Here is a 27170-nt window from a genome sequence, read left to right as displayed (position 1 = left end):
TACATGGAGCACCTGCCAACTCCTAATGGGAAATTGTCATTCGCGATGGTTTGTCCTAACCATCTCATAAAGGGGTACTCCGCCCCTATACATCTCATCCCCTGTCCAAAGGATAGGGGAAAAGATGTCTGATCGCGAGGATCCCACCACTGGGGACCCCTGCGTTCTCAGCTGTGGCACCCCAGACATCAGGTGCACGGAGTGAACTTCGCTCCATGCCGGATGACTGGCGATGCGGGGCGGAGGCTCATGACGTCACGGTCACACCCCGCTCGTGATGTCACGGTCACGCCCCCTCAATGCAAGTCTATGGGAGGGGGCATGCCCCCTCCCATAGACTTGCATTGAGGGGGTGTGATCGTAACATCCCGAGCGGGGCGGGGCCGTGACTTCACAAGCTGACGGCACTGCATCCGACACTCTAAACGAGTGGCGGGACCCCCGCGATCAGACATCTTATCCCCTAAGGGTGGAGTACCCCTTTAAGATCTTCATACACATTGCACACGTGGCTGGGACTGGCTTACACGTGGCCGGGACTGGCTTACTAATGTGTATTGTGGCTTTCCAGTTCTCACCCTACAGATGTTGTTGGGCATGTAAAATTTCAGCCTGGCTTTACACATTGAATAGCTATCAACTGGATACTTGTATAGCTAACAACTATTACTACAACAATTACCACATATATAGAGAGAAGGTATTATGCTGTTACCGGAGAATAAAAAAGATCACGAAAGTTGAAATCCATCTGCCTTTCCTTATTTTCCCTTACACATTACATGGTCACATCAAAATCACCGGGTTCAGTTGACTTTAATCTAATGTTTATGACCAGTTCAGGGCAATATTTTGGAGACACATTGCCTAGAACTCTAAATGAAGGCGCATAAAAAAGACCAAGAGGCTTAATGGAACGCAGTGGACTATGACAGCTTTAGTTTTTGCCATTTGGAAGATGTTCTAGTTTAAGTGGGCTTACCATCTCTCTGAACATTAGTGTTGCTCGCGAATATTCGCAATGCAAATTTTATTCGCGAATTCGCGAATACTCACGAATATAGCACTATATATTCGTAATTATTTTTGCACATGCTAATTTTCGCAAGCAAACAAGGTGAGGACCAGCTCACCCCGCCCCGGACAGCAGAGCACGGATCCAGGTGCTGGACGGCACCAGCCAATGACAGGAAAATAAAGCTCAATGCAGGTAAAATCGGGTTTAATCCATAGGACAAGGAAGGAGCAAGTAACGCGTTTCAAGCGCTATAAGCGCTCTTAGTCAAACCAAATGGGAAAATAAAACCACATGCGAAAATAAAACGCGAATATTACGAATATGCAAATTTAGCGAATATATGAAGACTATTCGTCCATATATTCGCAAAATATCGCAAATTCGAATATGGCCTATGCCGCTCAACACTACTGAACATATCCATTTTAGTCGGTCCTCTGTTAGTCCCCCTTGAAATGTATTAATCTTTTGATGGAGGAACATTATATGACTGTTAAAATGATACAAGAAGAATAAAAGGGGTACTCCAGGGGGAAACTTTTTTTTTTTTTAAATCAACTGGTGCCAGAAAGTTAAACAGATTTGTAAATGACTTCTATTTAAAAATCTTAATCCTTCCAGTACTTATTAGCTGCTGAATACTACAAAGGAAATTCTTTTCTTTTTGGAACACAGAGCTCTCTGCTGACATCACGAGCACAGTGCTCTCTGCTGACACCTCTGTCCATTTTAAGAACTGTCCAGGGTAGGAGAAAATCCCCATAGCAAGCATATGCTGCTCTGGACAATTCCTAAAATGGACAGAGATGTCAGCAGAGAGCACTGTGTTCCGAAAAGAAAATAATTTTCTCTGTAGTTTTCAGCAGCTAAAAAGTACTGGAAGGATTAAGATTTTTTTAATAGAAGTAATTTACAAATCTGTTTAACTTTCTGGCACCAGTTGATTTAAAAAAAAAAATAATTAAAAATTTAAGTTTGGCACTGCAAAGACACATGTAACTTTCCGGTATTGCGATGAAGGGTAATTACTGCACTTGTAGAAGTTTATAACGTCAAAGACATGTATCACTCTCAAGTAGTAATAAAGATTGTCGGCACTCACCACATCTTCTTGATATCTTCTTTATTCATAATATACTCACATGAATTACAATGGGGAGAGGATGGGTAGTAGGGGGGTACCACAAGGCAACAGCAGCTGTTTCACACTAACTAGTGCTTCATTGAGGCCAGATGAAGCACTAGCTGGTGTGAAACGGTTGCTGTCGCCTTGTGGTACCCCCCCCCCCTACTACCCATCCTCTCCCCATTGTAATTTATGTGAGTATATTATGAATAAAGATTATATGACTGCATGTGTAATCTTTTTGTACTGGCATTTCATAAACAAAGGGAATTGTCTACAATGCAGGGCCTGTATACAGTAAAACCATGATAACATAGCATGGTGGAAACATATGATAGGAGACTTATCAAAATCTGTGCAGAGGAAAAGCTGCCCATTTGTCCATAGCAACCAATCAGATCGCTTCTTTCATTTTTAACAAGGCCTCTGCAAAATGAAAGAAGCAATCTGATTGGTTGCTATGGGCAACTCAGCAACTTTTCCTCTGGACATGTTTTGATAAATCTCCCCCATGGTTATTAGCAGGGGTTAAGTCCTGGAAAAAAAAAACATATGGGGACTATACTCAAGGGCTGGTCCTTCAGGACTCCTGCTTATGGGAACCTTGAAAAAGTGCAGGAACTCCATTCCCATGTGTTCCTCTAGGACTTGAGCCCTGATTATTAGACAATATGATCTAGGTAATAAAATAATGCATATATCTATGATGTATCCAGGCTTGCCGCTAGAATCATGTGGAGGATAGAGAGAGAAGGAAGTGGCCTGACAGAAGGATGTTTGGTCTCCGTCGATGATCTTCAAAACCACCTAGAAGACTTTGAAACAGAGGAGAAGAACGGACTGATGGATGATGTTCAGAGTTTTCTGGATTATTGGCCCAGTACGAGTAAACAGTTTGGCATGCAGTATGTCTCACACATCTTTGGGTTGGTAAGTTGTAATTGTGAAGACCAACCTTAGTGTTTTTCCTAGGAATGAACTGGACCAAAACCAAGGTCTCATAAATGAATGGTAGAAAAAAAAACACCTCACCTCATCCTACACTTGTGCTCGGATCCACAACAGGCACGGTGCGTCTTGAACAGCAAAGAAGACGAGTAATCCGGCACTGTAACGTTGATGCAGCTTTATTCCATGAAATCATGAATGAACAACACACTTGGTCAAGTCATGGTTCTGAACTTGACGCGTTTCGAGCGCATGCCAGAAAGTTCAACAGATTTGTAAATTAATTCTATCAAAAAATCTTAATCCTTCCAGTACTTATCAGCTGCTGCATGCTCCACAGGAAGTTCTTTTCTTTTTTGAATTTCTTTTCTGTCTGACCACAGAGCTCTCTGCTGACACCTCTGTCCATGTCAGGAACTGGAAGTAATTTAAAAATCTGTTTAACTTTCTGGTACCAGTTAATTTAAAAAAAATATTTTTCACCGGAGTACCCCTTTAAGGTCTCGTACACATGACTGCATTATGAATCTGCTACAGATCCTTAGTATCACTCTCTTAAAATCCTACAGACTTACACTCCTTTAGATTTTATATGGAAATATATAGATGGGTTGGCACTTCCGTAAATGGTGGTGCTCGTGGTGGATCAAGACTAGAGTATAGAGTAGAAGAAATCCCGGCACTCACCAGATATGCTGAAGTATAATTTATTCCATATAGTGAAAGTAGTAACAGGACACTTTTCACAGTAGCGTTCCTCTGCTGTCTAAACATGCGCTCGGAACGCATCCAGATCTATGACTTGACCAAGTGTGCTGTTCATTCACAATTTAATGGAATAAAGCTATATCAACTATATTGTGCTTGCTTACTCGTGTTCTTTGTTTGCTGTTGACTGCATTATGAATATGGGTGCTACAGATCCTTAGTATGGTTCTCTTATACTCTGATAGATTTTATATAGCAATATATATATATATATATATATATATATATGTATATAGATGGGTTGGCACTTCTCTAAATAGTGTAGAAGAAAAATCTTGGCACTCACCATATATGCTGAAGTAGAAGTTTATTCCATATAGTGAAAGTAGTAACTGGACGCGTTTCGGCAATAGCCTTTCTGTGCTGTTTAAACAGCACAGGAAGGTTACCGCCAAAATGTGTCCTGTTACTACTTTTACTTTATGGTGTAAACTTCTAATATACTTCAGACTATCTGGTGAGTGCTTCTTCACTGTGCTCCAGATTTTATATGGAGGCACATTGAGGTTTTGTTTTTTAAAGAACAAAATCTATTAGAATGAAATACGTGGCTTGCACCATTACATACTTTTACAAAGTATTCCCACTCAGATAGTTTCCTTAATGGAGACTACAGTGCCTCTTGTAGGCACCATATGGCACCGAATAGAGTGCAATCATGTCTGTTAGGCTATATTCACATAGCCATTGTGCTCCGTCCCGTTATGCAGAAACGGGTCCAAGCCAGAGCAAAACGGACTCCACCGGGTCACCACCGGATCCCGAAGGATCCCATTAACTTAAATTGGGGATCCAGTAATTTACTGCACTATTTTTTTCTCGGCTAACCCCCTGTTGTTCCAACGGACTTGACGAAGGAGCTCCATATAAGGGAGCCCAATGACAATGTAAACAAGCCCAAATATAGAACCAGGTAATCCGTATGCTGCCTTACAGGGTTTGATTCTTGTCACCATTTACTTATTTTCCACTATTGTGGGGGGAGGATCTTCGATGTAATGAAGTAATGCAATAGATCCAGTCCAACATCCTCAGTAGCACTGTAGCAAAAATAACTACTAAAGTCTTTACAACTCCAATTCTGCTTGTTCTATGATGTCGCCGGGGTTCGGTAAGTTCAGAGTACAATGCAATAAACTCATACTTGGAGAATACATCTATGTATGTATTTTGCCTCCAATTTAAGCCATTGGATTCTGTAAGAGTTGGCATTGGGCGTTTGGCACTTGCAACAATCTTTTAGGATGGAATTGTCGGTGGCTAAGTCATTCAGCTTAGACATTTTTATTATGTGGTATCATGTCACACTTTAACTCACTGACAGTTTCCTCTTTTGTGTCTTCTTACCTCCCCCCCTGCCCCCCTGGTGTTTTTACATGGAAAGATAAGCTGTAATGGATTTACTTTAAGCGATCAAAGAGGCCTTCAAGCTGTCGGAGTTGGAATTTTCCCAAATCTTTGTCTCGTAAACCATAACTGCTGGCCAAACTGCACAGTGATATTCAACAATGGCAAGTAAGTAGGAGATTGTGTGTTAAAATACATGTTGTGCTATATGGAATTGGAAATGTAGCTTTGAAATGTCTACTAAAGCATTCCACAAGAATTTAGACTAAAATCTGATAAAGATGAGAAAGTTATACATTGCTATGTGTAACAAGTATAAACCGCTAAAAACCAAACACAAGGTGACCAAACCACTGGACTTAAAGGGGTACTCCGCCCCTAGAGATCTTATCCTCTTTCTAAAGGATAGGGGTATAAGATGTCTGATCGCGGGGTCCCGCCGCTGGGAACCCCCGTGATCTCCCTGCTGCACCCGGGGTTCATTTAGGGCATTGGGTGCAGCGCTGGAGGCTCGTGACATCATGGTCATGCCCTGCTCATGATGTCATGGCCACGCCCCCTCAATGCAAGTCTATGGGAGGCGGAGTGACGGCCATCACGCCCCCTCCGATAGACATGCATTGAGGGGGCGTGGCCGTGATGTCACGAGCGGGGCGTGACTGTGATGTCATGAGCCTCCGCCCCGCATCACCAGTCATCTGGCACAGAGCGAAGTACGCTCAGTGCACCGCATGTCTGGGGTGCCGCAGCAGAGATCGCAGGGGTCTCCAGTGCCGGGACACCCGCAATTAGACATCTTATCCCTTATCCTTTGGATAGGGGATAAGATGTCTAGGGGTGGAGTACCCCTTTAAGGAGAATGGATTCCATACTGCTAGATACCCAACTGCTAGACAATACAGTAGTGACTGGGCTACTGTACAACAATGGCTGGGAAATTAAACATTGATATCTCTAGACAACAGGAAACCAAACTACCCAGCATCAGAGATTAAAAGACTAAACCTCTATGGGATACAGAAGGATAGTGAGATAGCTACTTTCGATATTTCAACTGAACACAGCACTTAATTGGATAATAGCCCTATCCAACACATATACACTCACTGGCCACTTTATTGGATACACCTGTTCAATTGCTTGTTAACACAAATAGCTAATAATCAATCACACAGCAGTACATCAATGCATTAGGCATGTAGATGTGGTCAAGTTCATCAGAATGAAGAAAAAATGGTATTTATGTGACTTTAGTTGTTGGTGCCAGATGGGCTGTCTGAGTATTTTAGGAACTGCTGGTCTACTGGAATTTTTACCACTAACATCTCCGGGGTTAAGAGAATGGAGAATAAGAATACGAGAAAATGAGCAGCAGTTGTGTGAATGCAAATGACTGGTTGATGTCAGAGGAGAATGGACAGACTGTTTTGAGATGACAGAAAGGCAACAGTAACTCAAATAACCACTTGGTACAACTAAGGTATACAGAATACCATCTGTGAGCACAAAACACATCTAACCTTGAAGCAGATGGGCTACAGCAGAAGAAGACCACACCTGGTGCTTCTCCTGTCATCTAAGAACAAGAAACTGAGGCTTCAATTTGCACAGGCTTACAAAAAATAGCACAACGGAAGACTGGGGGGAATGTTGCCTGATCTGTATTCAGTGGCAGTGTTAGAATTTGGTGTTAATAACATGAAGCCTGGATCCACCCTGCCTTGTATCAGCGATTCAGGCTTTGGGACCCTTTGTACCGATTGAGCATCATTTACACATGACAGCCTACCTCAGTACTGTTATTGATCATGTCCATCCCTTTATGACTATTCCAACAGGATAATGCACCATTGTCATCTCATACATGACAATAAGGTCACTGTATGCCAATGGCCTCCATGGTCACCAGATCTCAATCCAATAGAACACTTTTGGAGCAAGGTGGAACGAGAGATTGGCATAATGGAAATGCATCTGACAAATCTACAGCAACTACAGTGATCCCCCGACCTACGATAGCCCCGACGTACAATAATTTCAACATACGATGGCCTCTCAGAGTAAAGATGGTTAATTTAGAACAAATTACCATCGTATGTTGAGGGATCACTGTACATCATTTCCATATGGAGCAAAATGTTTCCAGCACCTCCTAGAAGGTGGAAGGCGAAAGGCCAACACGGTACTAAAAAGTAAAGAAAGGATAAGGTGCCGTAAAACGTAGTTTTACGGCACCTTATCCTTTCTTTACTTTTTTGTGTTTGATCCGCTAAAGTGTTAGTACCAGGTTGGCGTGCTACCTTAATTCCACACATAGAATTATTACCAACACGGTACTAGCAAAGTGTCCCTAATAAAGCGAACAGTGAGTGTATATGCCTGTTATCATTCAGTGTAGTACTTCACAATACAGTTCTTGCCAGAAGAGAGTACAGTGAGGCGATATGGAAGTATGTTCTGTAATACTATCACACCTATCATTAGTCAGTACTTCTTGGCTGGTCCATAGCTGGGATCCGTGACATGTGAATATCTGTTCCTCTCTATTAGTGAGTTAGTTAAGCATAGTTAGCAAAGCCAACTTATTAGGAGAACCCTCCGTGCTCTTATCCCTTGACATTTATATGACATTTCCATCAGAGAGATGTCACCACCCCCGCTTAACCTAGCTGCACGGAGAAGTGACCCATGATACCAGCAGATAGCAGGTGGGGAGAGCTCAAGTCCTAGCTTTGCTTTTGCACATCATTTTGCTGTCATGTTGAGTAATTCTTCCTCTGACCCTACAGTAACTTACCTCTTGTTTTAAATTCAAGTCATACCCAAAACTCTATCCAGCACCTTAATAGTTTTTTGTAAGGCTACTAGTGTATGAGGAGGGCCCTGGTACATAATGTGTCCCGAAGCCTTTTTCGACACCAGTACCGTAATTGGCACATGGTAGGTGTTACAGATTTTGCATTGCATTAAAAGCTCATGCATTGCATTTACAGATGTGTCTCTGTAAAAATAGTGCTGACAGATACCAAGGGGAAGTTTACAAAATTCTGAAAACAACGCTGATAATACAGTATAGTATAAGTAAAACATGATGTATAGTATAAATCAACCCAAGATAGCTCTGCTCCTCCTCCCTCTCCTTGCACAGTGACTACTGCACTTGTCACAGAGCATGCTCACTAAACTCTCCCTCAGACATCAATGAAACTTTTCTTTGTAGGTTTCTTATGTCCTATTGTAAAGCAATCTGCAAATGCTGTTCAAAGATTTGGAAGGAAAATGAAAGCCAGCATTACTTCCCATCTACTGCAATCTCCTGTATGGATAGAGAACATGAAGAATTCCCTATACCTAAAGGGGTACTATGCCCCTAGACATCTTATCCCCTATCCAAAGCATAGGGGATAAGATGTCTGATTGCGGGGGTACCACCGCTGGGGACCCCCGCGATCTCGGCTCCGGCACCCCAGACATCTGGAGGCTCATGACATCACGGTCACGCCCCGCTTGTGACATCACTGCCATGTCCCCTCAATGCAAGTCTATGGGAGGGGGTGTGACGGCCGTCATGCCCCCTCCTATAGACTTGCATTGAGGGGGCATGGCCATGATGTCACGAGCGGGGCGTGACCGTGACGTCACGAACCTCCGGCGCTGCACCGCAATCAGACATCTTATTCCCTATCCTTTAGGTAGGGGATAAGATGTCTAGGAGCGGAGTACCTCTTTATGGGCAAATGTAGAACTGAATAAGTTTTCAGCTTCAAAATTGATAAAATTTCATACTTTATCGAGAATCTTGATAGAAAGGCATCACTGGGAAAGCTGAAGATTTTCGGACACACTTGGGGAGAGTTATCAAAACCTGTCCAGAGGAAAAGTTGCTGAGTTAACCATAGCAACCAATCAGATCGCTTCTTTCATTTTTGAAGACGCCTGTGAAAAATGAAAGAAGCGATCTGATTGGTTGCTATGGGCAACTCAGCAACTTTTCCTCTGGACAGGTTTTGATAATGGTTTAATCATGGCTGTATAACAAGACCTTGTAAAGACGTGCACTAGTGTTATCACCACACACATCGTGCTTATGGCCAGGTGTGGGTATATGGGAAGGGAAATCGAGCACTTGCTGTTGTTGTTCATGCTGATGTTGTTTGGCCCCATACATTTGGTATTCATACATTTATGCCGAGATCCAGTCTATTTCCCTTTCTATGCAGCAACACCTGGTCATAAGCAATATCTTTGAATGCACGTCTCTACAAGGTCTTGTTATATAGTCATGATTATGCACAGTGTGTCCAAAACGCGTCGGCTTTCCTAGTGATGCCTTTTTATCAAGAGTCCTAATAAAGTATGAAATTTTAATTATTTTGGAGCTAGAAGCTTTTTCCTAAATAATTGTAGATACACAAATATTATACAAAGTATTTACCCCAACCGATCATCTATCCCAGTTTAGAGAAATACATTTTGCTCAACCTGCAAAGAAGAGCAGGAAATAGAAAGTCACCCTACTGATCGTATTTCTATTAAGGTAACATACAAATAGGGCGTACATGGTTTTAATGCATTCACTTTGGGGAATGTAAATATTGAAATGTTACTGGCTATGTATCAAACTCTTACCGATTTGTTATTTGTTACCCATATATGTGGATTTACTGTATAAAGAGTGGATTAATGGCTATAAAGCCATGTATGACATACAGTACATAGTGAAATTTTGCTCATCTCGTGCCCTAAATGGAAATTGATACATAGCCCCATTTATATTGTGATCCCAGAATCTCCCACCCTTTCGATGGAATTTCTTGTACCCATTGTAGACTCTTGTTTTGTTTTTCAGTCATGAGGCTGTAAAATCAATGTATCATACACAGATGAGGTGGGTCGGTGTCACAAGCATCATTGTGAAATCCCTCACTCCTCTCCCTTCCTTGTTTCTCATGGAATCAGTAACCCACACAATGTCTCCACTCCCATATCCCATCGAATTTTTCCAATATATTCCTCCACCCATAACCGCACAGTGTATGAAACCTCCATTAATACTGACCATCCCGCTCTGATCCCACCCCCTGTTCTGTGTATTCCATCTCCACCTCAATAATTGGTGCACAGTGACCTATATGTTCTATGTGGTCCCCTGAAAGCATGGAGCATTGTCTATGTAGAAGTCAATATTAGGCAACTTTTCAGTAATTTGGTTCTGACAACTAATTTTTTTCTAACAAGAATAAAAATACTAAAGTCCGGAAAAGTTTTTTTTCTCCTACATATTAATGATGCCAAATCTAACAGTTATATATGGTGCTGATTCTCCAATGATGAAGGTAGACAAGACCTATGGTGGCCAATATTACTGAGCCAGATGTGTAATATCAGTGAGTCCCAATGAACTGACTGAATGGTCAGCTTAATTTTATTTGTAGATGACCAGTGTGGGGGATGGGATGTATATTCGTAGGATGTATACTTTAGGATAAGCTGATGTGTATACATGGCTAGTGTAAAACTAATATATGGCTTTTTCATCAGTTTTCCCCTTTGCAGGCTGCATCTCTAATTTTATATTGTCCTTGAGATAGTGTGTAGACCCTAACCTCTATTATTGCTCTTGTGCTGCACACACACAAAACCCTGGGATCCATATATTTGTACTGGCAGCATGTAAACTGAACTCTCAGTGAGCTGCTAGTCTGTCTTGTAAATACATAATGAATATATAATTAATAAAAGTTAGTGGGGTATGGGAGAAGAAGGTTGATAAGAGGAGAAAGTATGATAAGAGGAGAAGCCTAAAGTATGATTAAATATTACAAAGTTTCTTATATTCCCTTGTTCTATTGATTTATGAAAAGTTAATTGAAGTGATGGTGACTATTGGAGAGTTGCATATCTTACTACTTTTTAAATCTGTGTGCTCTTACGTTGCTGATATTCCAAATAAACTATTCAGTGGAGGCAACCATTTTATGGAAGGATGATAAGCACCAATGCAAAACTTGTAACATGGCTCCATCATGTGCCATTTATGATACTAGTATGTTCTCATTTGCGAGGGGGGCCTACAGGCCTGTTCACACACCATGGCATGGGGGAGATGGCTACCTCCCCGCACTCTGTAGCTAAGTCACTGTGTACAAATCATAACTAAAGATTGGCATATGTTATCCTAGATCAGAGCTTCCCAACAAGGATTTCTGAGAAGCCAAATGTTTCTTAGAACCTTTTCAAGGGTTCTTTAGAAGTGGTGACTTTGAGAGTAGAGATAATTACCGTAACTAGTTCAACTTGCTCAAAGATACTTGGCACAGCTTCAGACAAAGCAGTCAACAAATCTTGGTAAGTATGAAATAGTCGGGGGGCTTCTCGGAAATATTCTCCAGTGGTTGAAGGACTGAGAACCACTGTCCTAGATAATTCACCAGGATGCCTCCACTGAATGTAATGGAAGGTCACACTATAATAATCACTTTCCTTCATTTCGGCAACTGCAGGCTGGGAGGGTCAGAAACTTTCCAGTGACTAGATTGTTTCCTCCATGTCAGAGGTAGGCATAAGGAATAGTGGCAAGACTTCATCAAACATTGTCTTGTGTCTACCTGGACATTAGTGAATGTGACATAGGTAGAATAGTGGCAGTGCATATTTATAAAAACATGACTCCTTTCTTCCAGAATCAGTTTCACACCAATCTAGGGGTTATGTTTGTAGTATTGTAACTTGGCTTTATTGGAGTATACGGGGCTAAGCGTCAATACCACACACACCTTTCAAAGGGCATGGTGCTATAAAGTGTATTGGCAACTTTAAAGATGACCTATATATATATATAGATAGTAAGGATTTCTCCCTGGGTATAGCTCTGGGATCGTCCTTGACACCACCACAGGACATGTTTCCACTTCAATAAACTGGCGAACAACAGTACTTTATGCAAGTCCAGCCCCTCGCCAGCTTTATTAGACAGGTTGCAGGATAAATAAAAACATAAAAAAGGAACAAAACCCTAAACCGTCCATTGACTAACTAAACACAATCAAGCATGCCCTGTCTATCAACTGGTGGGCTTTTCCCAGCCAGTTAAACCTATGCCTCCTGCAACCTTCTACTCACTGTCCACACACAGCATTTCCAACTTCTTGCTGTGTGTCTTGTCCACATCATTCTTTTTTGGCCACTCACAGCTCGGGCTTTGTGTTCCTCAGCAGGACCCCTGCCTCCCCCTACAGCCACCTTGCTATCTTCTAGGGAGAGCTCAGATTATTCTGTTTTACTTCCTTTTAAACACACTTCCCTTTTCTGCTACCTCATTAATAAGGCCACAGGTGGATGTTTCTCCAGGGTTACCTAGGGAAATACCTAGGGAAATACACGCTTTACATCCACATTGTCACATATCCCCCCCCCCCCTCTCAGACCACCAGGAAGGAGCACTTGTATTTAAAAGGCAGAGTCCAACTGCCTTTCCTTATCCTTAAACAACTTCGTCCAACAGGTTTTGAGGCACTTGGCTTACTTCTTTAGCAGATTTTATATGCACCACTTCAATGGTGCACCCTTCTTTCATTTACACTTTCATCAGCCACCAAGCACAAGACTTTTGGTCACATTTGACAAATTCCTTGTAAAAGGCTCTATTAATGTCACACCTTTCCAATGCCAGGTTCTTCACTTTGGTCTGGGCAGTGCTCTGGACACTAGGTGCAGACAAGGCAGATGCTCCAGGCCTTTGTCTTCTTCTATCACCGGTACAGCTATCGCCCAAACTTTGCTGGTGGCCAACCAAGCCTGTATCACCCATTTGTAGGACATCTGCAGTTATCTCTGGTTTAGCTTCTGCCTCAGAGAACTTCTCAGCCTCAGCATTTTCACAATCTAATGTCCATATCTCTGCAGCTTCAGAGGACCTTTCATAGGGTTTCACCTCAGTCTCAGCTTCAGAGGACTTCTCATATCCCTTCCTCTCATGGTCTTCAGTCTCTACCGTTTCTTGAGTTCATTGCTCAGACTCTTTTAGAGAAAGCATCTCAGTCTCCAGTAGCTTTAAATGTTTCTGCTGCTCACTGTATCCCCCAGGGACAGCAGTTGTTCTATCATCTGTTCATTGTCTTTATTCAGCTGCGCCATCTTGGACACTTTCTACTCATAGACTTTTAGCTGAGCCTCTTGTTCAGAGAGCTGCGTTCTCAGTGAATCCAAGGTAGCTGCGTGAGACTTAAGGGGCGTTTTGTTCTGCTCCTCCAGGCTCTGCACCTTATGAGCCATTACTACTTTCTCCTTCTCAAGCTCTTCCATGGCTACTAACCTAGCCTTGTGATCACTTCACACAGGACATTCACTTCATCATCCTTGAATGACATCTGCTTGGCCAGACTCTCCAATTCTCTCTCCTTGCTGGTCACAAGATCCTGGGAGCGGAACAGTTCATCCTGCAGAGCCACAAACTAATTTTTCTGCAGCTGAAGCTTTGCTTCCTGCTCTTTCAAGCCAACTCGTTCTAACTCTTCTCCTCCTTTAGGGGTTGTCGTCCCCTTTGCAAGGATCTTGGCCTCTTGGGCCTCAGGGTAGTCCCCGGACAGTCTCTCGGGACAGTTTCTCTGCTCTCCGGCAGACTTCTCTTTCACTTCACTACTGTCTCTCCGCTCACTCGCAGAAACATCAAGAGCTCCTGGGTCTGCAACAACAACATCTGGTCCAGTGGTTCGACCTTCCTGGTCACGATCCATCTCTGGTCCAGACATCACATCTCCTTCACTCAGGACTGTATATGACAGTAAGCGCAGCCCCCAGCTCCAAATGTACTCTCTTCAGTATTTCTGCATTATCCACAGACATCTCTGTAGCTTCTTTTCCGGTCACCTCTTCCAGATGACCATGCAATTCTAGCCCCACCATTGGCTCATTTCAGCTGGCGGATGAAACCCATGTTCCTGTACATGATCCGTTTCTGGTTTTACTGAAGATTCTGTTTCAGACAGAGGCACACTTGTAAATTGAGTCTCTGGATCCTCTTGGACTTGACTCATGGTCTGTTCTTCAGCTCTCCCAGCAGTCTGGCAGACCCCTATCTGACATATATCTAGTGACTGCTGACACTCCCTGTCCTCAGCCTCTGTTGAGTAACTCTCTACTAGTGTGTGGTGCAAGTCAAGTGTTGTGGGCCTATCAGGTGTACCCGCTCTAGTCACCTGACAGTGACCTGACAGTCACCCCTAATTGCTGAAAAAATTGAAAATCCGTCCCCAGTATTACATCATACTCCAAGGAGGGCCCTATTGTAACCTTGTGACTCACAGTACCATAGGGAGTAGAAATACAGACATTAACAGTCTTACAACACCAAATAACTGCCTGTATAGACACTGTGAAAAGGTCCGGTTTTACTTAACTTCAGTAATCTGTTGTACTGAAGGAACATATTTCTACAAGCACAATTAACTCCATGATAATGATAATTGTCACGATTCGGCTTCCAGGTAGTGGATCCTCTGTGTCAGCGAGGGATTGGCGTGGACCGTGCTAGTGGACCGGTTCTAAGAGGCTACTGGTTTTCACCAGAGCCCGCCGCAAAGCGGGATGGTCTTGCTGCGGCAGTAGCAACCAGGTCGTATCCACTAGCAACGGCTCTACCTCGCTGACTGCTGAGAAGGCGTGGGACAGAAGGACTAGGCAGAGGCAAGGTCAGACGTAGCAGAAGGTCGGGGGCAGGCGGCAAGGTTCGTAGTCAGGATGGGTAGCAGAAGTTCAGGTACACAGGCTTTGGACACACTAAACGCTTTCACTGGCACAAGGCAACAAGATCCGGCCAGGGAGTGCATGGGAGGAGATCAGATATAGCCAGGGAGCAGGTGGAAGCCAATTAAGCTAATTGGGCCAGGCACCAATCATTGGTGCACTGGCCCTTTAAGTCTCAGAGAGCTGGCGCGCGCGCGCCCTAGAGAGCGGAGCCGCGCGCACCAGCACATGACAGCAGGGGACCGGGACGGGTAAGTGACCTGGGATGCGACTCGCGAGCGGGCGCGTCCCGCTGTGCGAATCGCATCCCCAACGGCCAAGACAGTGCAGCGCTCCCGGTCAGCGGGACTGACCGGGGCGCTGCAGGGAGAAAGACGCCGTGAGCGCTCCGGGGAGGAGCGGGGACCCGGAGCGCTAGGCGTAACAGTACCCCCCCCCTTAGGTCTCCCCTTCTCTTTGTCCGGTAACTGCCTCCCCTGGGATGAGGACACCGGGAAAGAATGGAGGGTTTCCTCAACGGCAGGCAGAACAGCAGGAGTGGGAATGGGGAGGGAGGGCAGAGGGCGAGGCCTGGCACGGGGCAGTGTGACACCAGGACGGGGGCCATGGGGAGCCACAGAGGCTTGCCTGACGGGACTGGGAGGGGGGGAGAGGCACTTCCTGTGGCAGGCAGAGTCCCAGTTCCTGATCTCCCCGGTGGTCCAATCAATGGTGGGGGAATGAAGCCGGAGCCAAGGCAGACCGAGGAGGACCTCAGAGGTACAGTTGGGGAGAATGAAGAACTCAATCCTCTCAAGGTGGGGTCCAATAGACATGAGGAGGGGCTCTGTGCGGTAACGCACGGTGCAGTCCAATCTGGCTCCGTTGACCGCGGAAATGTAGAGCGGCTTGACGAGACGGGTCACCGGGATGCTGAATTTATTAACAAACGACTCCAAAATAAAATTTCCAGAGGCACCGGAGTCCAAGCAGGCCACGGCTGAGAGGGAGGAGTTGGCTGAAGAAGAAATCCGCACGGGTACCGTGAGACGTGGAGGAGCAGACTTGGAACCAAGAGACGCCACACCCACGTGAGCTGGGTGCGTGCGTGCGTTTCCCAGGCGTGGAGGACGGATAGGGCAATCCACCAAGAAATGCTCGGTACTGGCACAGTAAAGACAGAGATTTTCTTCCCTACGGCGATTCCTCTCTTCCTGGGTCAGGCGAGACTTATCCACTTGCATGGCCTCCTCGGCGGGAGGCCCAGGCGTAGATTGCAACGGATACTGTGGGAGAGGTGCCCAGAGATCTAAGTCTTTTTCCTGGCGGAGCTCTTGGTGTCGCTCAGAAAAACGCATGTCAATGCGGGTAGCTAGATGGATGAGTTCTTGCAGATTGGCAGGAATCTCTCGTGCGGCCAGCACATCCTTGATGCGACTGGATAGGCCTTTTTTAAAGGTCGCGCAGAGAGCCTCGTTATTCCATGATAACTCGGAAGCAAGAGTACGAAATTGGATGGCGTACTCGCCCACTGAAGAATTACCCTGGACCAGGTTCAACAGGGCAGTCTCGGCAGAAGAAGCTCGGGCTGGCTCCTCGAAGACACTCCGGAGTTCAGCGAAGAAGGCCTGGACTGTGGCTGTGGCAGGATCATTGCGGTCCCAGAGCGGTGTGGCCCAAGACAAGGCCTTTCCTGAAAGAAGGCTTACTACGAACGCCACCTTAGACCGTTCTGAAGGAAACAAGTCCGACAACATCTCCATATGCAGGGAACACTGAGACAAAAATCCACGGCAGAGTTTAGAGTCCCCATCAAATTTGTCCGGCAGGGACAAGCGGAGGTTAGGAGCGGCCACTCGCTGCGGAGGAGGTGCAGGAGCTGGCGGAGGAGATGGTTGCTGCTGTAGCAGAGGCAGAAGTTGCTGTAACATGGCGGTCAACTGCGACAGCTGCTGTCCTTGTTGGGCAATCTGCTGTGATTGCTGAGCGACCACCGTGGGAAGATCAGCGAGACTTGGCAGCGGCACCTCAGCGGGATCCATGGCCGGATCTACTGTCACGATTCGGCTTCCAGGTAGTGGATCCTCTGTGTCAGCGAGGGATTGGCGTGGACCGTGCTAGTGGACCGGTTCTAAGAGGTTACTGGTTTTCACCAGAGCCCGCCGCAAAGCGGGATGGTCTTGCTGCGGCAGTAGCAACCAGGTCGTATCCACTAGCAACGGCTCTACCTCGCTGACTGCTGAGAAGGCGTGGGACAGAAGGACTAGGCAGAGGCAAGGTCAGACGTAGCAGAAGGTCGGGGGCAGGCGGCAAGGTTCGTAGTCAGGATGGGTAGCAGAAGTTCAGGTACACAGGCTTTGGACACACTAAACGCTTTCACTGGCACAAGGCAACAAGATCCGGCCAGGGAGTGCATGGGAGGAGATCAGATATAGCCAGGGAGCAGGTGGAAGCCAATTAAGCTAATTGGGCCAGGCACCAATCATTGGTGCACTGGCCCTTTAAGTCTCAGAGAGCTGGCGCGCGCGCGCCCTAGAGAGCGGAGCCGCGCGCGCCAGCACATGACAGCAGGGGACCGGGACGGGTAAGTGACCTGGGATGCGACTCGCGAGCGGGCGCGTCCCGCTGTGCGAATCGCATCCCCAACGGCCAAGACAGTGCAGCGCTCCCGGTCAGCGGGACTGACCGGGGCGCTGCAGGGAGAAAGACGCCGTGAGCGCTCCGGGGAGGAGCGGGGACCCGGAGCGCTAGGCGTAACAATAATAGTGATAATAATAACAACAATAAGGATAATAACGATAATAATAACATTTGTTTTAATAAAACTTTTTATAAAATTATATAACAGTAAAATAAGTACTAATTTTCTCACCTCTCTGTCTTTCTTTTGCCTCGTCCTTTGCATTTCCAGTCTGTTCTGAAATTTTAAAAGAATTAATGTATTTTTTTTTCCATATTTTACACTTTTGGTTAATTTTAGAAATTTTTGGGAAAACCACTTAAAAATTCTGAAAAGGCACAAAAGAAAAGATTAATTTCACAGAATTTCTAACCTATGCAATGCCATGGAGATGATGATGATGATGTCTGGGATGATTTAAGATAATGGTTATGGTTTGGTCACATCTATGATGCATGAGTATCAAAGCCTCAAACTAATATTCATTCACGTAATTCGGAGAAACATCGGTGCATTGCCAGGCAAGCTTTGGCACTCCATCAGTTGAGGAACTGCCCAGGACAGCACCACTGGAGTGTCAAACGTTATCTGACCTGCACTGGAGTCTTCTCAGAAGTTCTTATTAACGTACTGATTGGTTCTCTGCTTATCCAATGACAGAATTGAGCTCCGAGCCCTTGGGAAGATCAACAAAGGAGAGGAGCTAAGCGTGTCCTATGTCGACTTCCTTAATCTTAGCGAAGAGAGAAAAAAACAGTTGAAGAAACAGTACTACTTTGACTGCACGTGTGAATACTGTACAAAGGGGACCAAGGATGATCTGTTGTTGGGCGTAATAGATGGAGAAGATAAGGTAAGAATTAAACCTTATTAATTACTAACTAGCAGAGTACCCAGCTTTTCCTTCCTAAAATTTGTGAAGGAGAAAAAACAACATATGAGGACACACTTTTCCTCATATCGTGACCACATATCCCATCTTTATATCCCGTCCTCACAACCTGTCCTCATATCCCATTCTCATATCCTGTTCTCATATCCCGCCCTCATATATTTTGTCCTTATATCCCATTCTCATACCCTATTCTCACATGCTGTCCTCATATCCCAATCTCATACCTTGTTGTTATACCCTGTTGTTATATCCTGTCCTCATATCCCAACCTCTTATCCAGACCTCATATCCTGTCCTCATATCCAGACCTCACCTCTGTACTCATATCCAGACCTCATATCCCATCCTCATATCCTGTCCTCACATCTTGTTCTCATATTCCATTCTCATATTCCATTCTAATACACTGTCCTCATATCCTGTCCTCATATCCCATCCTCATATCCCGTCCTCATATCCCGCCCTGATATTACATTCTCATATCCCGTCCTCACATTCCTTCCTCATAGCCCGTCCTCATATCCTGTCCTCATATCCCGCCCTCATATTACATTCTCATACCCTGTCCTCATATCCTGCCCTCATATCCCGCCCTCATATTACATTCTCATACCCTGTCCTCATATCCCGTCCTCATATCTCGTCCTCACATCCTATCCTCATATCCTGACTTCATATGCCAACCTTATATCCCTACCTCATATCTCATCCTCATATCCCTTCCTCAGGTGGGGCTGAGTTGTGATGGGGACGTGGCCTTGTGGGAGGTGGTGTGACTTGCAAGCCGGACTGACGCACAAAAAAGAGTCACAAATAAAAGAGGGGGTGGCTTGCAAGCTGTACTGACTGATTCTCCAAAATATGCGGAGCTTGTGGAGTAAGGTGGGGCTGAGCTGTGATGAAGAGATTGTGGTTGTATTGGGCGAAAATGGTGTTTTCGGCCTTGAGCTGAAACAAAGACAGGACCTAAGTAGAAGGGGCGTGGCTTGTGGGAGGAAAGAGGCTTTCTGTAGGGGTGGGACTTGCAAACTGGACCAACACACTCACTGGGAGATTTAGAGTGGAGCTCATAGAGTAAGGTACAGGAAGTCCCATAGACTTGCATAAGACTTTACACAAAAAACACTACCCTAGCAAATGGGGGTGGGTTAGGCTTAATTCAACTATACTATACTTTTATTTGATCTATAAGTAACATGTACCAAGTTTTATTGAAATATCTCTAGCGGTTTGGAAGTGATGCTTGACCATACACACAAACACACACACACACCCATAGCAACCAATCAGATGGCTTCTTTCGTTTTGCAGAGGCCTTTTCAAAAATGAAAGAACAAATCTGATTGGTTGCTATGGGCAACTCAGCAACATTTCCTCTTGAGTTTGAGATATATATATATATATATATATCTCAATCAATGTATATTTGCATCCACAGTATATAGCCCAAATGCAACCTGATGAATTGTCAAAAGGTTTAATAAAAATAAACTAAATTCCAAAAACTGTTTAACCAGTTGGAAACATTTGCTAAATTTCTATGTTCCCTTATATGCACCATTATATATAAGTTCATGGATGTAATTTGATTTGCAGCCTACAGAAGATGTGGTGAAAGAAGTCATACAATACTCAAAGAACACCTTGGAGAAAATAGACAAAGCTCGGGCTGAAGGATCTTACCATCAGGTGTGTACATTGCTCCTTATCCCGACCAATTTTATCTCTATTACAAAGGTTTCATTTCTAGGGGTCAAGTCCTGGAAAAAAAAAGTATGTGGACTCACCCAAGATTTCAACTCAAGGACTGGTCCGGAAGGACTCCTGCTAATGGGAACAGAGTTCCTGCTGTGGATAAAATGCCGAAACTCCCATGCATTCCTGCAGGACTTGAGCCCTGATCTTTTCCATAGGAGTTTTACTAGAATGTTGTAAGATCCACAGCATAGTTTTAACCATGTATAGCCACCAGCACTTCCACCGCTTCCCAGTGTGGAGATGGCCATAAGGCCCTATCAATGACACATACTCTCAGCACTGTGGTTGGGTAGACGAAGGATGGGGGTCTTTGTTGCTATACACTTTTCCATTGGACAATATCTACTTGTTTACTAACATGTTCTCTCAAAATTTGGCGTTTAGGTGGTGAAACTTTGCCGTGAATGTCTCAAGAGGCAGGAACCAGTCTTGGCAGACAGCAATATCTACATGCTTCAGATCCTGAGCATAAACTCTGAGGTGCTGTCCTACCTCCAGATGTTTGAGGAAGCTGCTGAGAACGCCAAGAAAATGGTGGATGGTTATTTGTAAGTTGTAAAAGCTAATCCTTCAAGAGAATAAGAAATATGGTTTAAAAAAATAGTAGGCATAAAAAATACATAACAAATGTATTATAAGATGGAAGATACAGATGTTGCAACCATAGGAGATCTGAACAGAAACCGCACAATGCAATTGCAGGATGTCAATCAGTTTCTATGACAGCTGTATGCCTTCTGTTTTGCTGTCATAGTACATCAGCTCATACAGCCTGCCTCAGACAGGATGTACTAGAAGAGTACCGACTGAATTGTTCACTGCAATGCAACAATATTGCATTGATCAATATAAGCAATGTAATGTTTTGATCAGTATAAGCAATCTAATGATTGCTTCTAAAAGTCCCATTTGCAACAAAATGGTGTACAACTACAGATCATAATGCAAAAAAATTTGCCCTCATGCAGCCTTCCAGTACTTATCAGCTGCTGTATGCTCCAGAGGAAGTTGGGTAGTTCTTTCCAGTCTGACCACAGTGCTCTTTGCTTACACCTTTACCTGTGTCATGAACTGTCCAGAGCAGGAGAGGTTTGCTATGGGGATTTGCTCCTGCTTTGGACAGTTCCTGACATGGACAGAGGTGGCAGCAGAGAGTACTGTGGTCAGACTGTAAAGAACTACACAACTTCCTGTGGAGCATACAGCAGCTGATAAGTACTGGAAGGTGATTAGGATTTTTAAATAAAAGTAATTTACAAGTGTTTATAATTTTCTGGCATCAGTTGATTTAAAAATATTTCCCCTCAGGAGTACCCCTTTCATAGAATGGTAATAATATATATATTTTTTAGTTTGGTTATACTGACATGTATACTGTATGTGGATAGTGGTCTACGTGGTAAGTAGGCCAAAAACTAGAACTGATGCTCTGCAATGAAACATTTATCTCTCATGAAGATGAGAGACATATAAAATAATTGACCAGCTTACGGATGTGGAATCATGCTTTGGAACCTTTTGGCAACTGGTGTATTAAAGGGTACCTTTCATAAAAAAAAAACCTTTTAATATATTATAGATTAATGTATGCAGAATAACTTTCCAATTGCATGTTATTAAAAAATATGCTTCTTTCTATTTAATTTTCCACTTAAAAAATATGACCACTAGAGGTCTCCCTACCAGTCCTGGCCGCAAGCCCTTTTTTTTTTTTATAGATTTCAGACTCATGCTGGAGTCCTAAATCTCAGACTGGAGCTGGGACACAGACAAACTCAGCACTTCTCCCTGCCTGTCAATCAGCCAGGCAGGAGCCAGTTATGTGCTCGTAGCACAGCAGAGCATACTCCTGACTCTGCCTTACTGCATGCCCTCATTCATTTTACTATCTAAGCTCCGATCTTTCTTCTCTCTGCACATGAAGTTGTAAACAGAGAGGAGAAGATTCAGAGTTGCCAGCTGAGCTTGTCTGTGTCCCAACTGCAGATTTAGGACTCCAGCAGGAGTCTGAAATCTATAAAAAGGGCTTGTGGCCAGGACTGGTAGGGAGACCTCTAGTGGTCATTTTTTTCAAAGTAAAAAATAAATAGAAAGAAGCATATTTTTTAATAACATGCGATTGGAAAGTTATTCTGCAAACATTAATCTATAATATATCAAAAGTTTTTTTTCATGAAATGTACCCTTAAAAATACAAATATATAAGGTGAGGCGCTTTTACTAATAATCACTTTATTTCCAACAGGAAAATATACCATCCAAACAATGCCCAGCTTGGGATGGCCATAATGAGGGCTGGGGTCACACATTGGCATGCTGGACTCATTGAAGTTGGCCATGGGATGATCTGCAAGGCTTTTGCTATCCTCCTCATAACTCATGGACCCTCTCACCCTATTACCAAAGATCTGGAGGTGAGTCCGTTATATCTGTCACTGAGCTTATATACAAGTTATAGGCCAAAGAGCGATCCCATTTGAATTCTGACGGTCCTCTGGTAGCCAGTTATTGGCATTGCATTGATTGGCATAGGTGATTATATAGTGAGTAGATAGGAGTGGTAACATCTCTATTGTCTCTCTATAGGCGATGCGTGGTCAGACAGAAATGGAGCTGAGGATGTTCCGGGAGAATGAATATGTCTATTACAAGATGAGAGAAGCCGCTCTCTCCAACAAACCCTTTCAGGTTATGGAAGAGCCAGCAAATGAGGCTCCACCAGCCATCTTCAATAAGAAACCATAGGCAGACATGACCCCTCCATTCTTCTGATCCTTCCATCCCTGACCAGTGTCCAATCCACAATGCAGATCTATCAAGACGCTACCACAACGAGAAGAAATATCTATTGATATACAAATGTACAGGCTTGATCTGCTTGGAGTGTTAAAGGGGTACTCCACTGGAAAACATTTTTTTTTTAATCAACTGGTTACAGAAAGTTAAACAGATTTGTAAATCACTTCTATTTAAAAATCTTAACCCTTCCAGTACTTATCAGCTGCTGTATGTCCCAGAGGAATTTCTTTTCTTTTTGAATTTCCTTTCTGCCTGACCACAGTGCTCTCTGCTGACACCTCTGTCCATTTTGGGAACTGTCCAGAGTAGAAGCAAAGCCCCATAGCAAACCTCTCCTGCTATGGACAGTTTCTAAAACGGGCAGAGGTGTCAGCAGAGAGCACTGTGGTCAGACAGAAAGGAAATTCAAATAGAGGAGAACTTCCTGTGGAACATACAGCAGCTGATAAGTTCTGGAAGGATTAAGATTTTTTAATAGAAGTAATTTACAAATCTGTTTAACTTTCTGGCACCAGTTGATTAAAAAATTTTTTTTCCAGGGGAGTACCCCTTTAAAGGGGTACTCCACTGCCCCAGCGTTCGGAACAAAATGTTGCAACGCTGGGGCAGTGGAGTACTCCTTTAAGTAATATATGAAGCCAATGTCTGTAAATGATTAGTTGATGTTTTCGATGCTCAATAAAGATGGTCTATTCATTTCTATTTATTTCTAGGGTCTGTCCGTACACCTGGGGCATCTCAAAATGGATGTCTTTTTTTTATTTACCATTCAGATCAGCAGGGGTGTTGCTAGGTCTCCAAACGATGTGGGGCTAAACCCTGTTGGGTGTGGCTATGTGAGGATAGGGTTGCCACCTTGCTGGTATTTTACCGGCACAGCCAGTATTTTGCCCACCTTGACGGAATTTTTATACTAGAAATAACGGCACAGCACAAAGACCTTCTTAACAGGTCTGTATAATAGTCACTTGGTCATAAGTCATGTACCCCTATTCATTGTATAGCCAACAAACTAAGCAAGAAAGTCTTGTAAATGTTATATTTGTCTAAAAGTGTTTTATTGTCTTTGAGATGGTCATATTAGAAAGTAGGGAAGGTTTGTAGATGGGGGCAAAAGTGCCAAAGCTTTCTAGGCAACCCTAGATTTTTCATGTTTCTATAGGGTCAGAGACAAACAACTAGAAAGTAATTTTAAAGATGACATGTCATGATCTTGTTAAATGTTATTATCCTCCCAGTTCACTGCCTCCATCATGATAAACCACCTCCTGCCTCAATTTTTAATTTAATATTTTTTAGTTTTCTACCTTGATATTTCTCTGTATTGTGGTAGGGCCTTGGGGGTGTAGTGTGGTTGGGGTGTTGCTTCGGTATATGAGGGGTTAATTTAACCCCTGTCAATTGTGACGCCGGGGTGAGGGTTAATACGCTGAGGTAAATCATCGGCCTATCGCCACCCTTCCCAGAAATGAAAGGTGCGTGCTTAAAGGAATGAAGGTCCACAATAGAGATGAAATTGAACTTGTATAAACTTTACTGAGGCACTTGCGGTACATCCAATTAACAGCAACAGTCTTAGCAATACAGTCTCTATGTAGTGCGGCAGTGATTGACAGATGCTGCGGACCATTGACTTATCCAAAGGACTAGTAGAATTAGGATTGATACAGAGATCCGTTCAGATTTTGGGGTCTGTTTAGGTCCGGTGATCTTGCAGACTTAACAGGGATTGACATAACTCACAGTTTTGCAAGATGGCCATTGCCGCAAGGCTTGGACCTGGTCACTGCTGACGACAGCTGCGCAGATCCTCCTCTATCAGCAGCCCACGAGGAAAGAGAGCGAGTAATGGCCGCCGCTCCCTTATATGGGCAGGGCCGTTTTGGGTTGGTCCGTGTCAGCTGTCACTCACCGTTACAATGCATGGTGGGCGATCACCTGACTTCCTCCAAAGGTCCTTGAACCATAAACCATAGAGTTTTGGAACGCATCACGTGACCCGCAGGTCCTGCGACACTACAACAAGGTAAGTACACTTTATTTACATATTTACACATTGAATTTGAATAATTTTAACTATTAAAGGGGTGACAAGGGGCTAACTATAGATGAGGACCCCACCGGTACCTAGGGACTCTGACTTTGAGTACCTCACCACAAGGTAATGGATGCAATCCGGTACCGGGATACCACAAACCCCCTTACTTAAAACAAGTCGACCCCAACGCCTGTCCCCTAAGGTAGAGGAACTAGGGCAGGTAGAACAGGATTGCTAACTAGACAGAATCTATATCCTGACAAAACTTTTATGCACATTAGGTACTTTTAAACCTACCAGATATTTTTTTTTCTAGGCATTTTAAATATTTTTAGACTAGTAATCCTACTAGACACTTATAAAGGCTTCCTGTTCAATTATGAAGCTATCTAGACCTTTAGTTTCTAGCTTCTTAGACATTTTAATTAAGCTTACTATACATTCTAAGCTTACTAAACAATTAGGCAGCTATCTGACATTTAGTTGCTAGCTCCTAAAACATTTTGTTTTAGCTCTCTACACATTTTACGAGGCTAACTAGACGTTAGTACAGCTCTGTATACATTTAGCTTCAAGCTGACTAAACAATTTTATTATCTTACACAATTTTTTTTTTTTTTTGCCAACAATGCGTTACCTGTTAGTACACGAAAGGTATACTGGCTAGCCGGAAGCTAGGTCACAGTAAGACTGGCTGCTAGGGTCTATCCGCTACACGCTACTTACCCCTAGAGCACTTCAAAATAACCTATTTAGGTTACCTTTAGAACTACATGTTTAATTCTATACTCGCAAGAGCACCTACTGGCCAGGTAGAGCATCTCACACAGGCAATACAGAGAAGAGAAATATGAGTGTACCTAACAGTGGCAGGAATTGGGCTACAATTCCTAAGTGTTTTCTTGAAATGTGAGATACATTTTGTTTTTGTGTATGTACCGAAGTAGAATGAGGTAGTACATTTAAGTGAGTAGTCTAGAGTACTATGTGTGCAAGTACTATCTTAAGGGTAGGTTACCCTATTATTTTTATTGAGACAGGTGCTAGCGATTGGCGACTAGAAACAATGTCACTCTCTGAGGAGCCAAGAGATTCACCCATTGAGCAACTACTAAAACACCTTTGAGCATTTTTATACCTTTGTATGTACATGTGTACAAGTATTATCTACATTTTTGTGTTTGGTGTACACGTGCATATAGCGGGCTATTTTCTGTGTACAACCTTTACTTACTTTTTATGTACACAGACATGAAGCTACTTTTCTTGTGTACAAGAACCATATACATTTTTATGATACATTTATTAACACTCCAACAAGGTTCAGGCGCATACACCTGATAAGTGCAACATTTAGCAGAGAGTCCCATAAATAGAGGGTTATGTACATAAAACGGACGTGTAAGGATCTGCAGTCCACCTACACTAGGAGTCTATGGGAAACACGGCTTTACCACACTTACAAATCTCCTACTGGCTAGGAGTCTCTTGACCTGATGATCAGGCACAAAGCTTAATGGTTACGTTAATGAACTTAAAACTGGAACAATCTTAGCACAGTCCTGCTAGGCACATGTCTTGAACTTTTCTGTTACTGAAAAATAAAAGTGGTTAACAAGAGAAACAACAGGACATTACTTTAGAGTATCTTTAGAGGATGTTCTTCCTCACTCTTCTTGTGCCTCTCTGGGTTCCCCTATATCTGCCAAAATTTGGAGCAGGGGAGGAGTTAATGTAACTCTCCCACACCACATTGGTGAAAGTAGAATGGGCAGCAGTAGGATTTAAGGTGACCAGAGGCTCACTAGCCGGAATGTAAATGGGGCAATAGGGCTTGAGCACCATCTCCAAATTAGGAGTGGGCCAAAACACTTTCGCCGGTACCCTGGAAGCAGGCAAACTCTCCATGTCAGAAGAGGGGCTTGGTACATACGTCGGTACCTGTGCAGGAGGCAAACTCTCATTGCTCCGAGAGGGCCTAGGTACATGCGTTGATACCTCTGGAACAGACAAACTCTCATTGCTCCGCGAGGGTCTAGGTACAGTCTTTGTTGCCCGAAATTTAGGCTT

General features: G+C 43.8%; 1 protein-coding gene across 2 annotated transcripts in view; it reads left to right on the top strand.

The window, feature by feature from the left end:
* The window catches only part of LOC130339633 (histone-lysine N-methyltransferase SMYD1-like), a 39018-nt gene extending 15841 nt beyond the window's left edge, over window positions 1–23177 (top strand). Inside the window, exons 3-10 of one of the 2 annotated variants that reach the window (XM_056554067.1) lie at window positions 2861–3074; window positions 5245–5375; window positions 10057–10095; window positions 18271–18463; window positions 20102–20194; window positions 20648–20811; window positions 22509–22677; window positions 22850–23177. In XM_056554067.1, the coding sequence (XP_056410042.1) occupies window positions 2861–3074; window positions 5245–5375; window positions 10057–10095; window positions 18271–18463; window positions 20102–20194; window positions 20648–20811; window positions 22509–22677; window positions 22850–23008 (1162 nt within the window). In that variant the 3' untranslated portion in view covers window positions 23009–23177. The remainder of the gene's footprint in view (window positions 1–2860; window positions 3075–5244; window positions 5376–10056; window positions 10096–18270; window positions 18464–20101; window positions 20195–20647; window positions 20812–22508; window positions 22678–22849) is intronic. The other variant, XM_056554051.1, reaches the window with a different exon arrangement.
* Window positions 23178–27170: the final 3993 nt, after the last annotated feature.

Source organism: Hyla sarda, chromosome 1 (assembly GCF_029499605.1).
Source record: "Hyla sarda isolate aHylSar1 chromosome 1, aHylSar1.hap1, whole genome shotgun sequence".
NCBI lineage: Eukaryota > Metazoa > Chordata > Amphibia > Anura > Hylidae > Hyla > Hyla sarda.
This window is presented reverse-complemented; position numbering and strand designations above follow the sequence as displayed.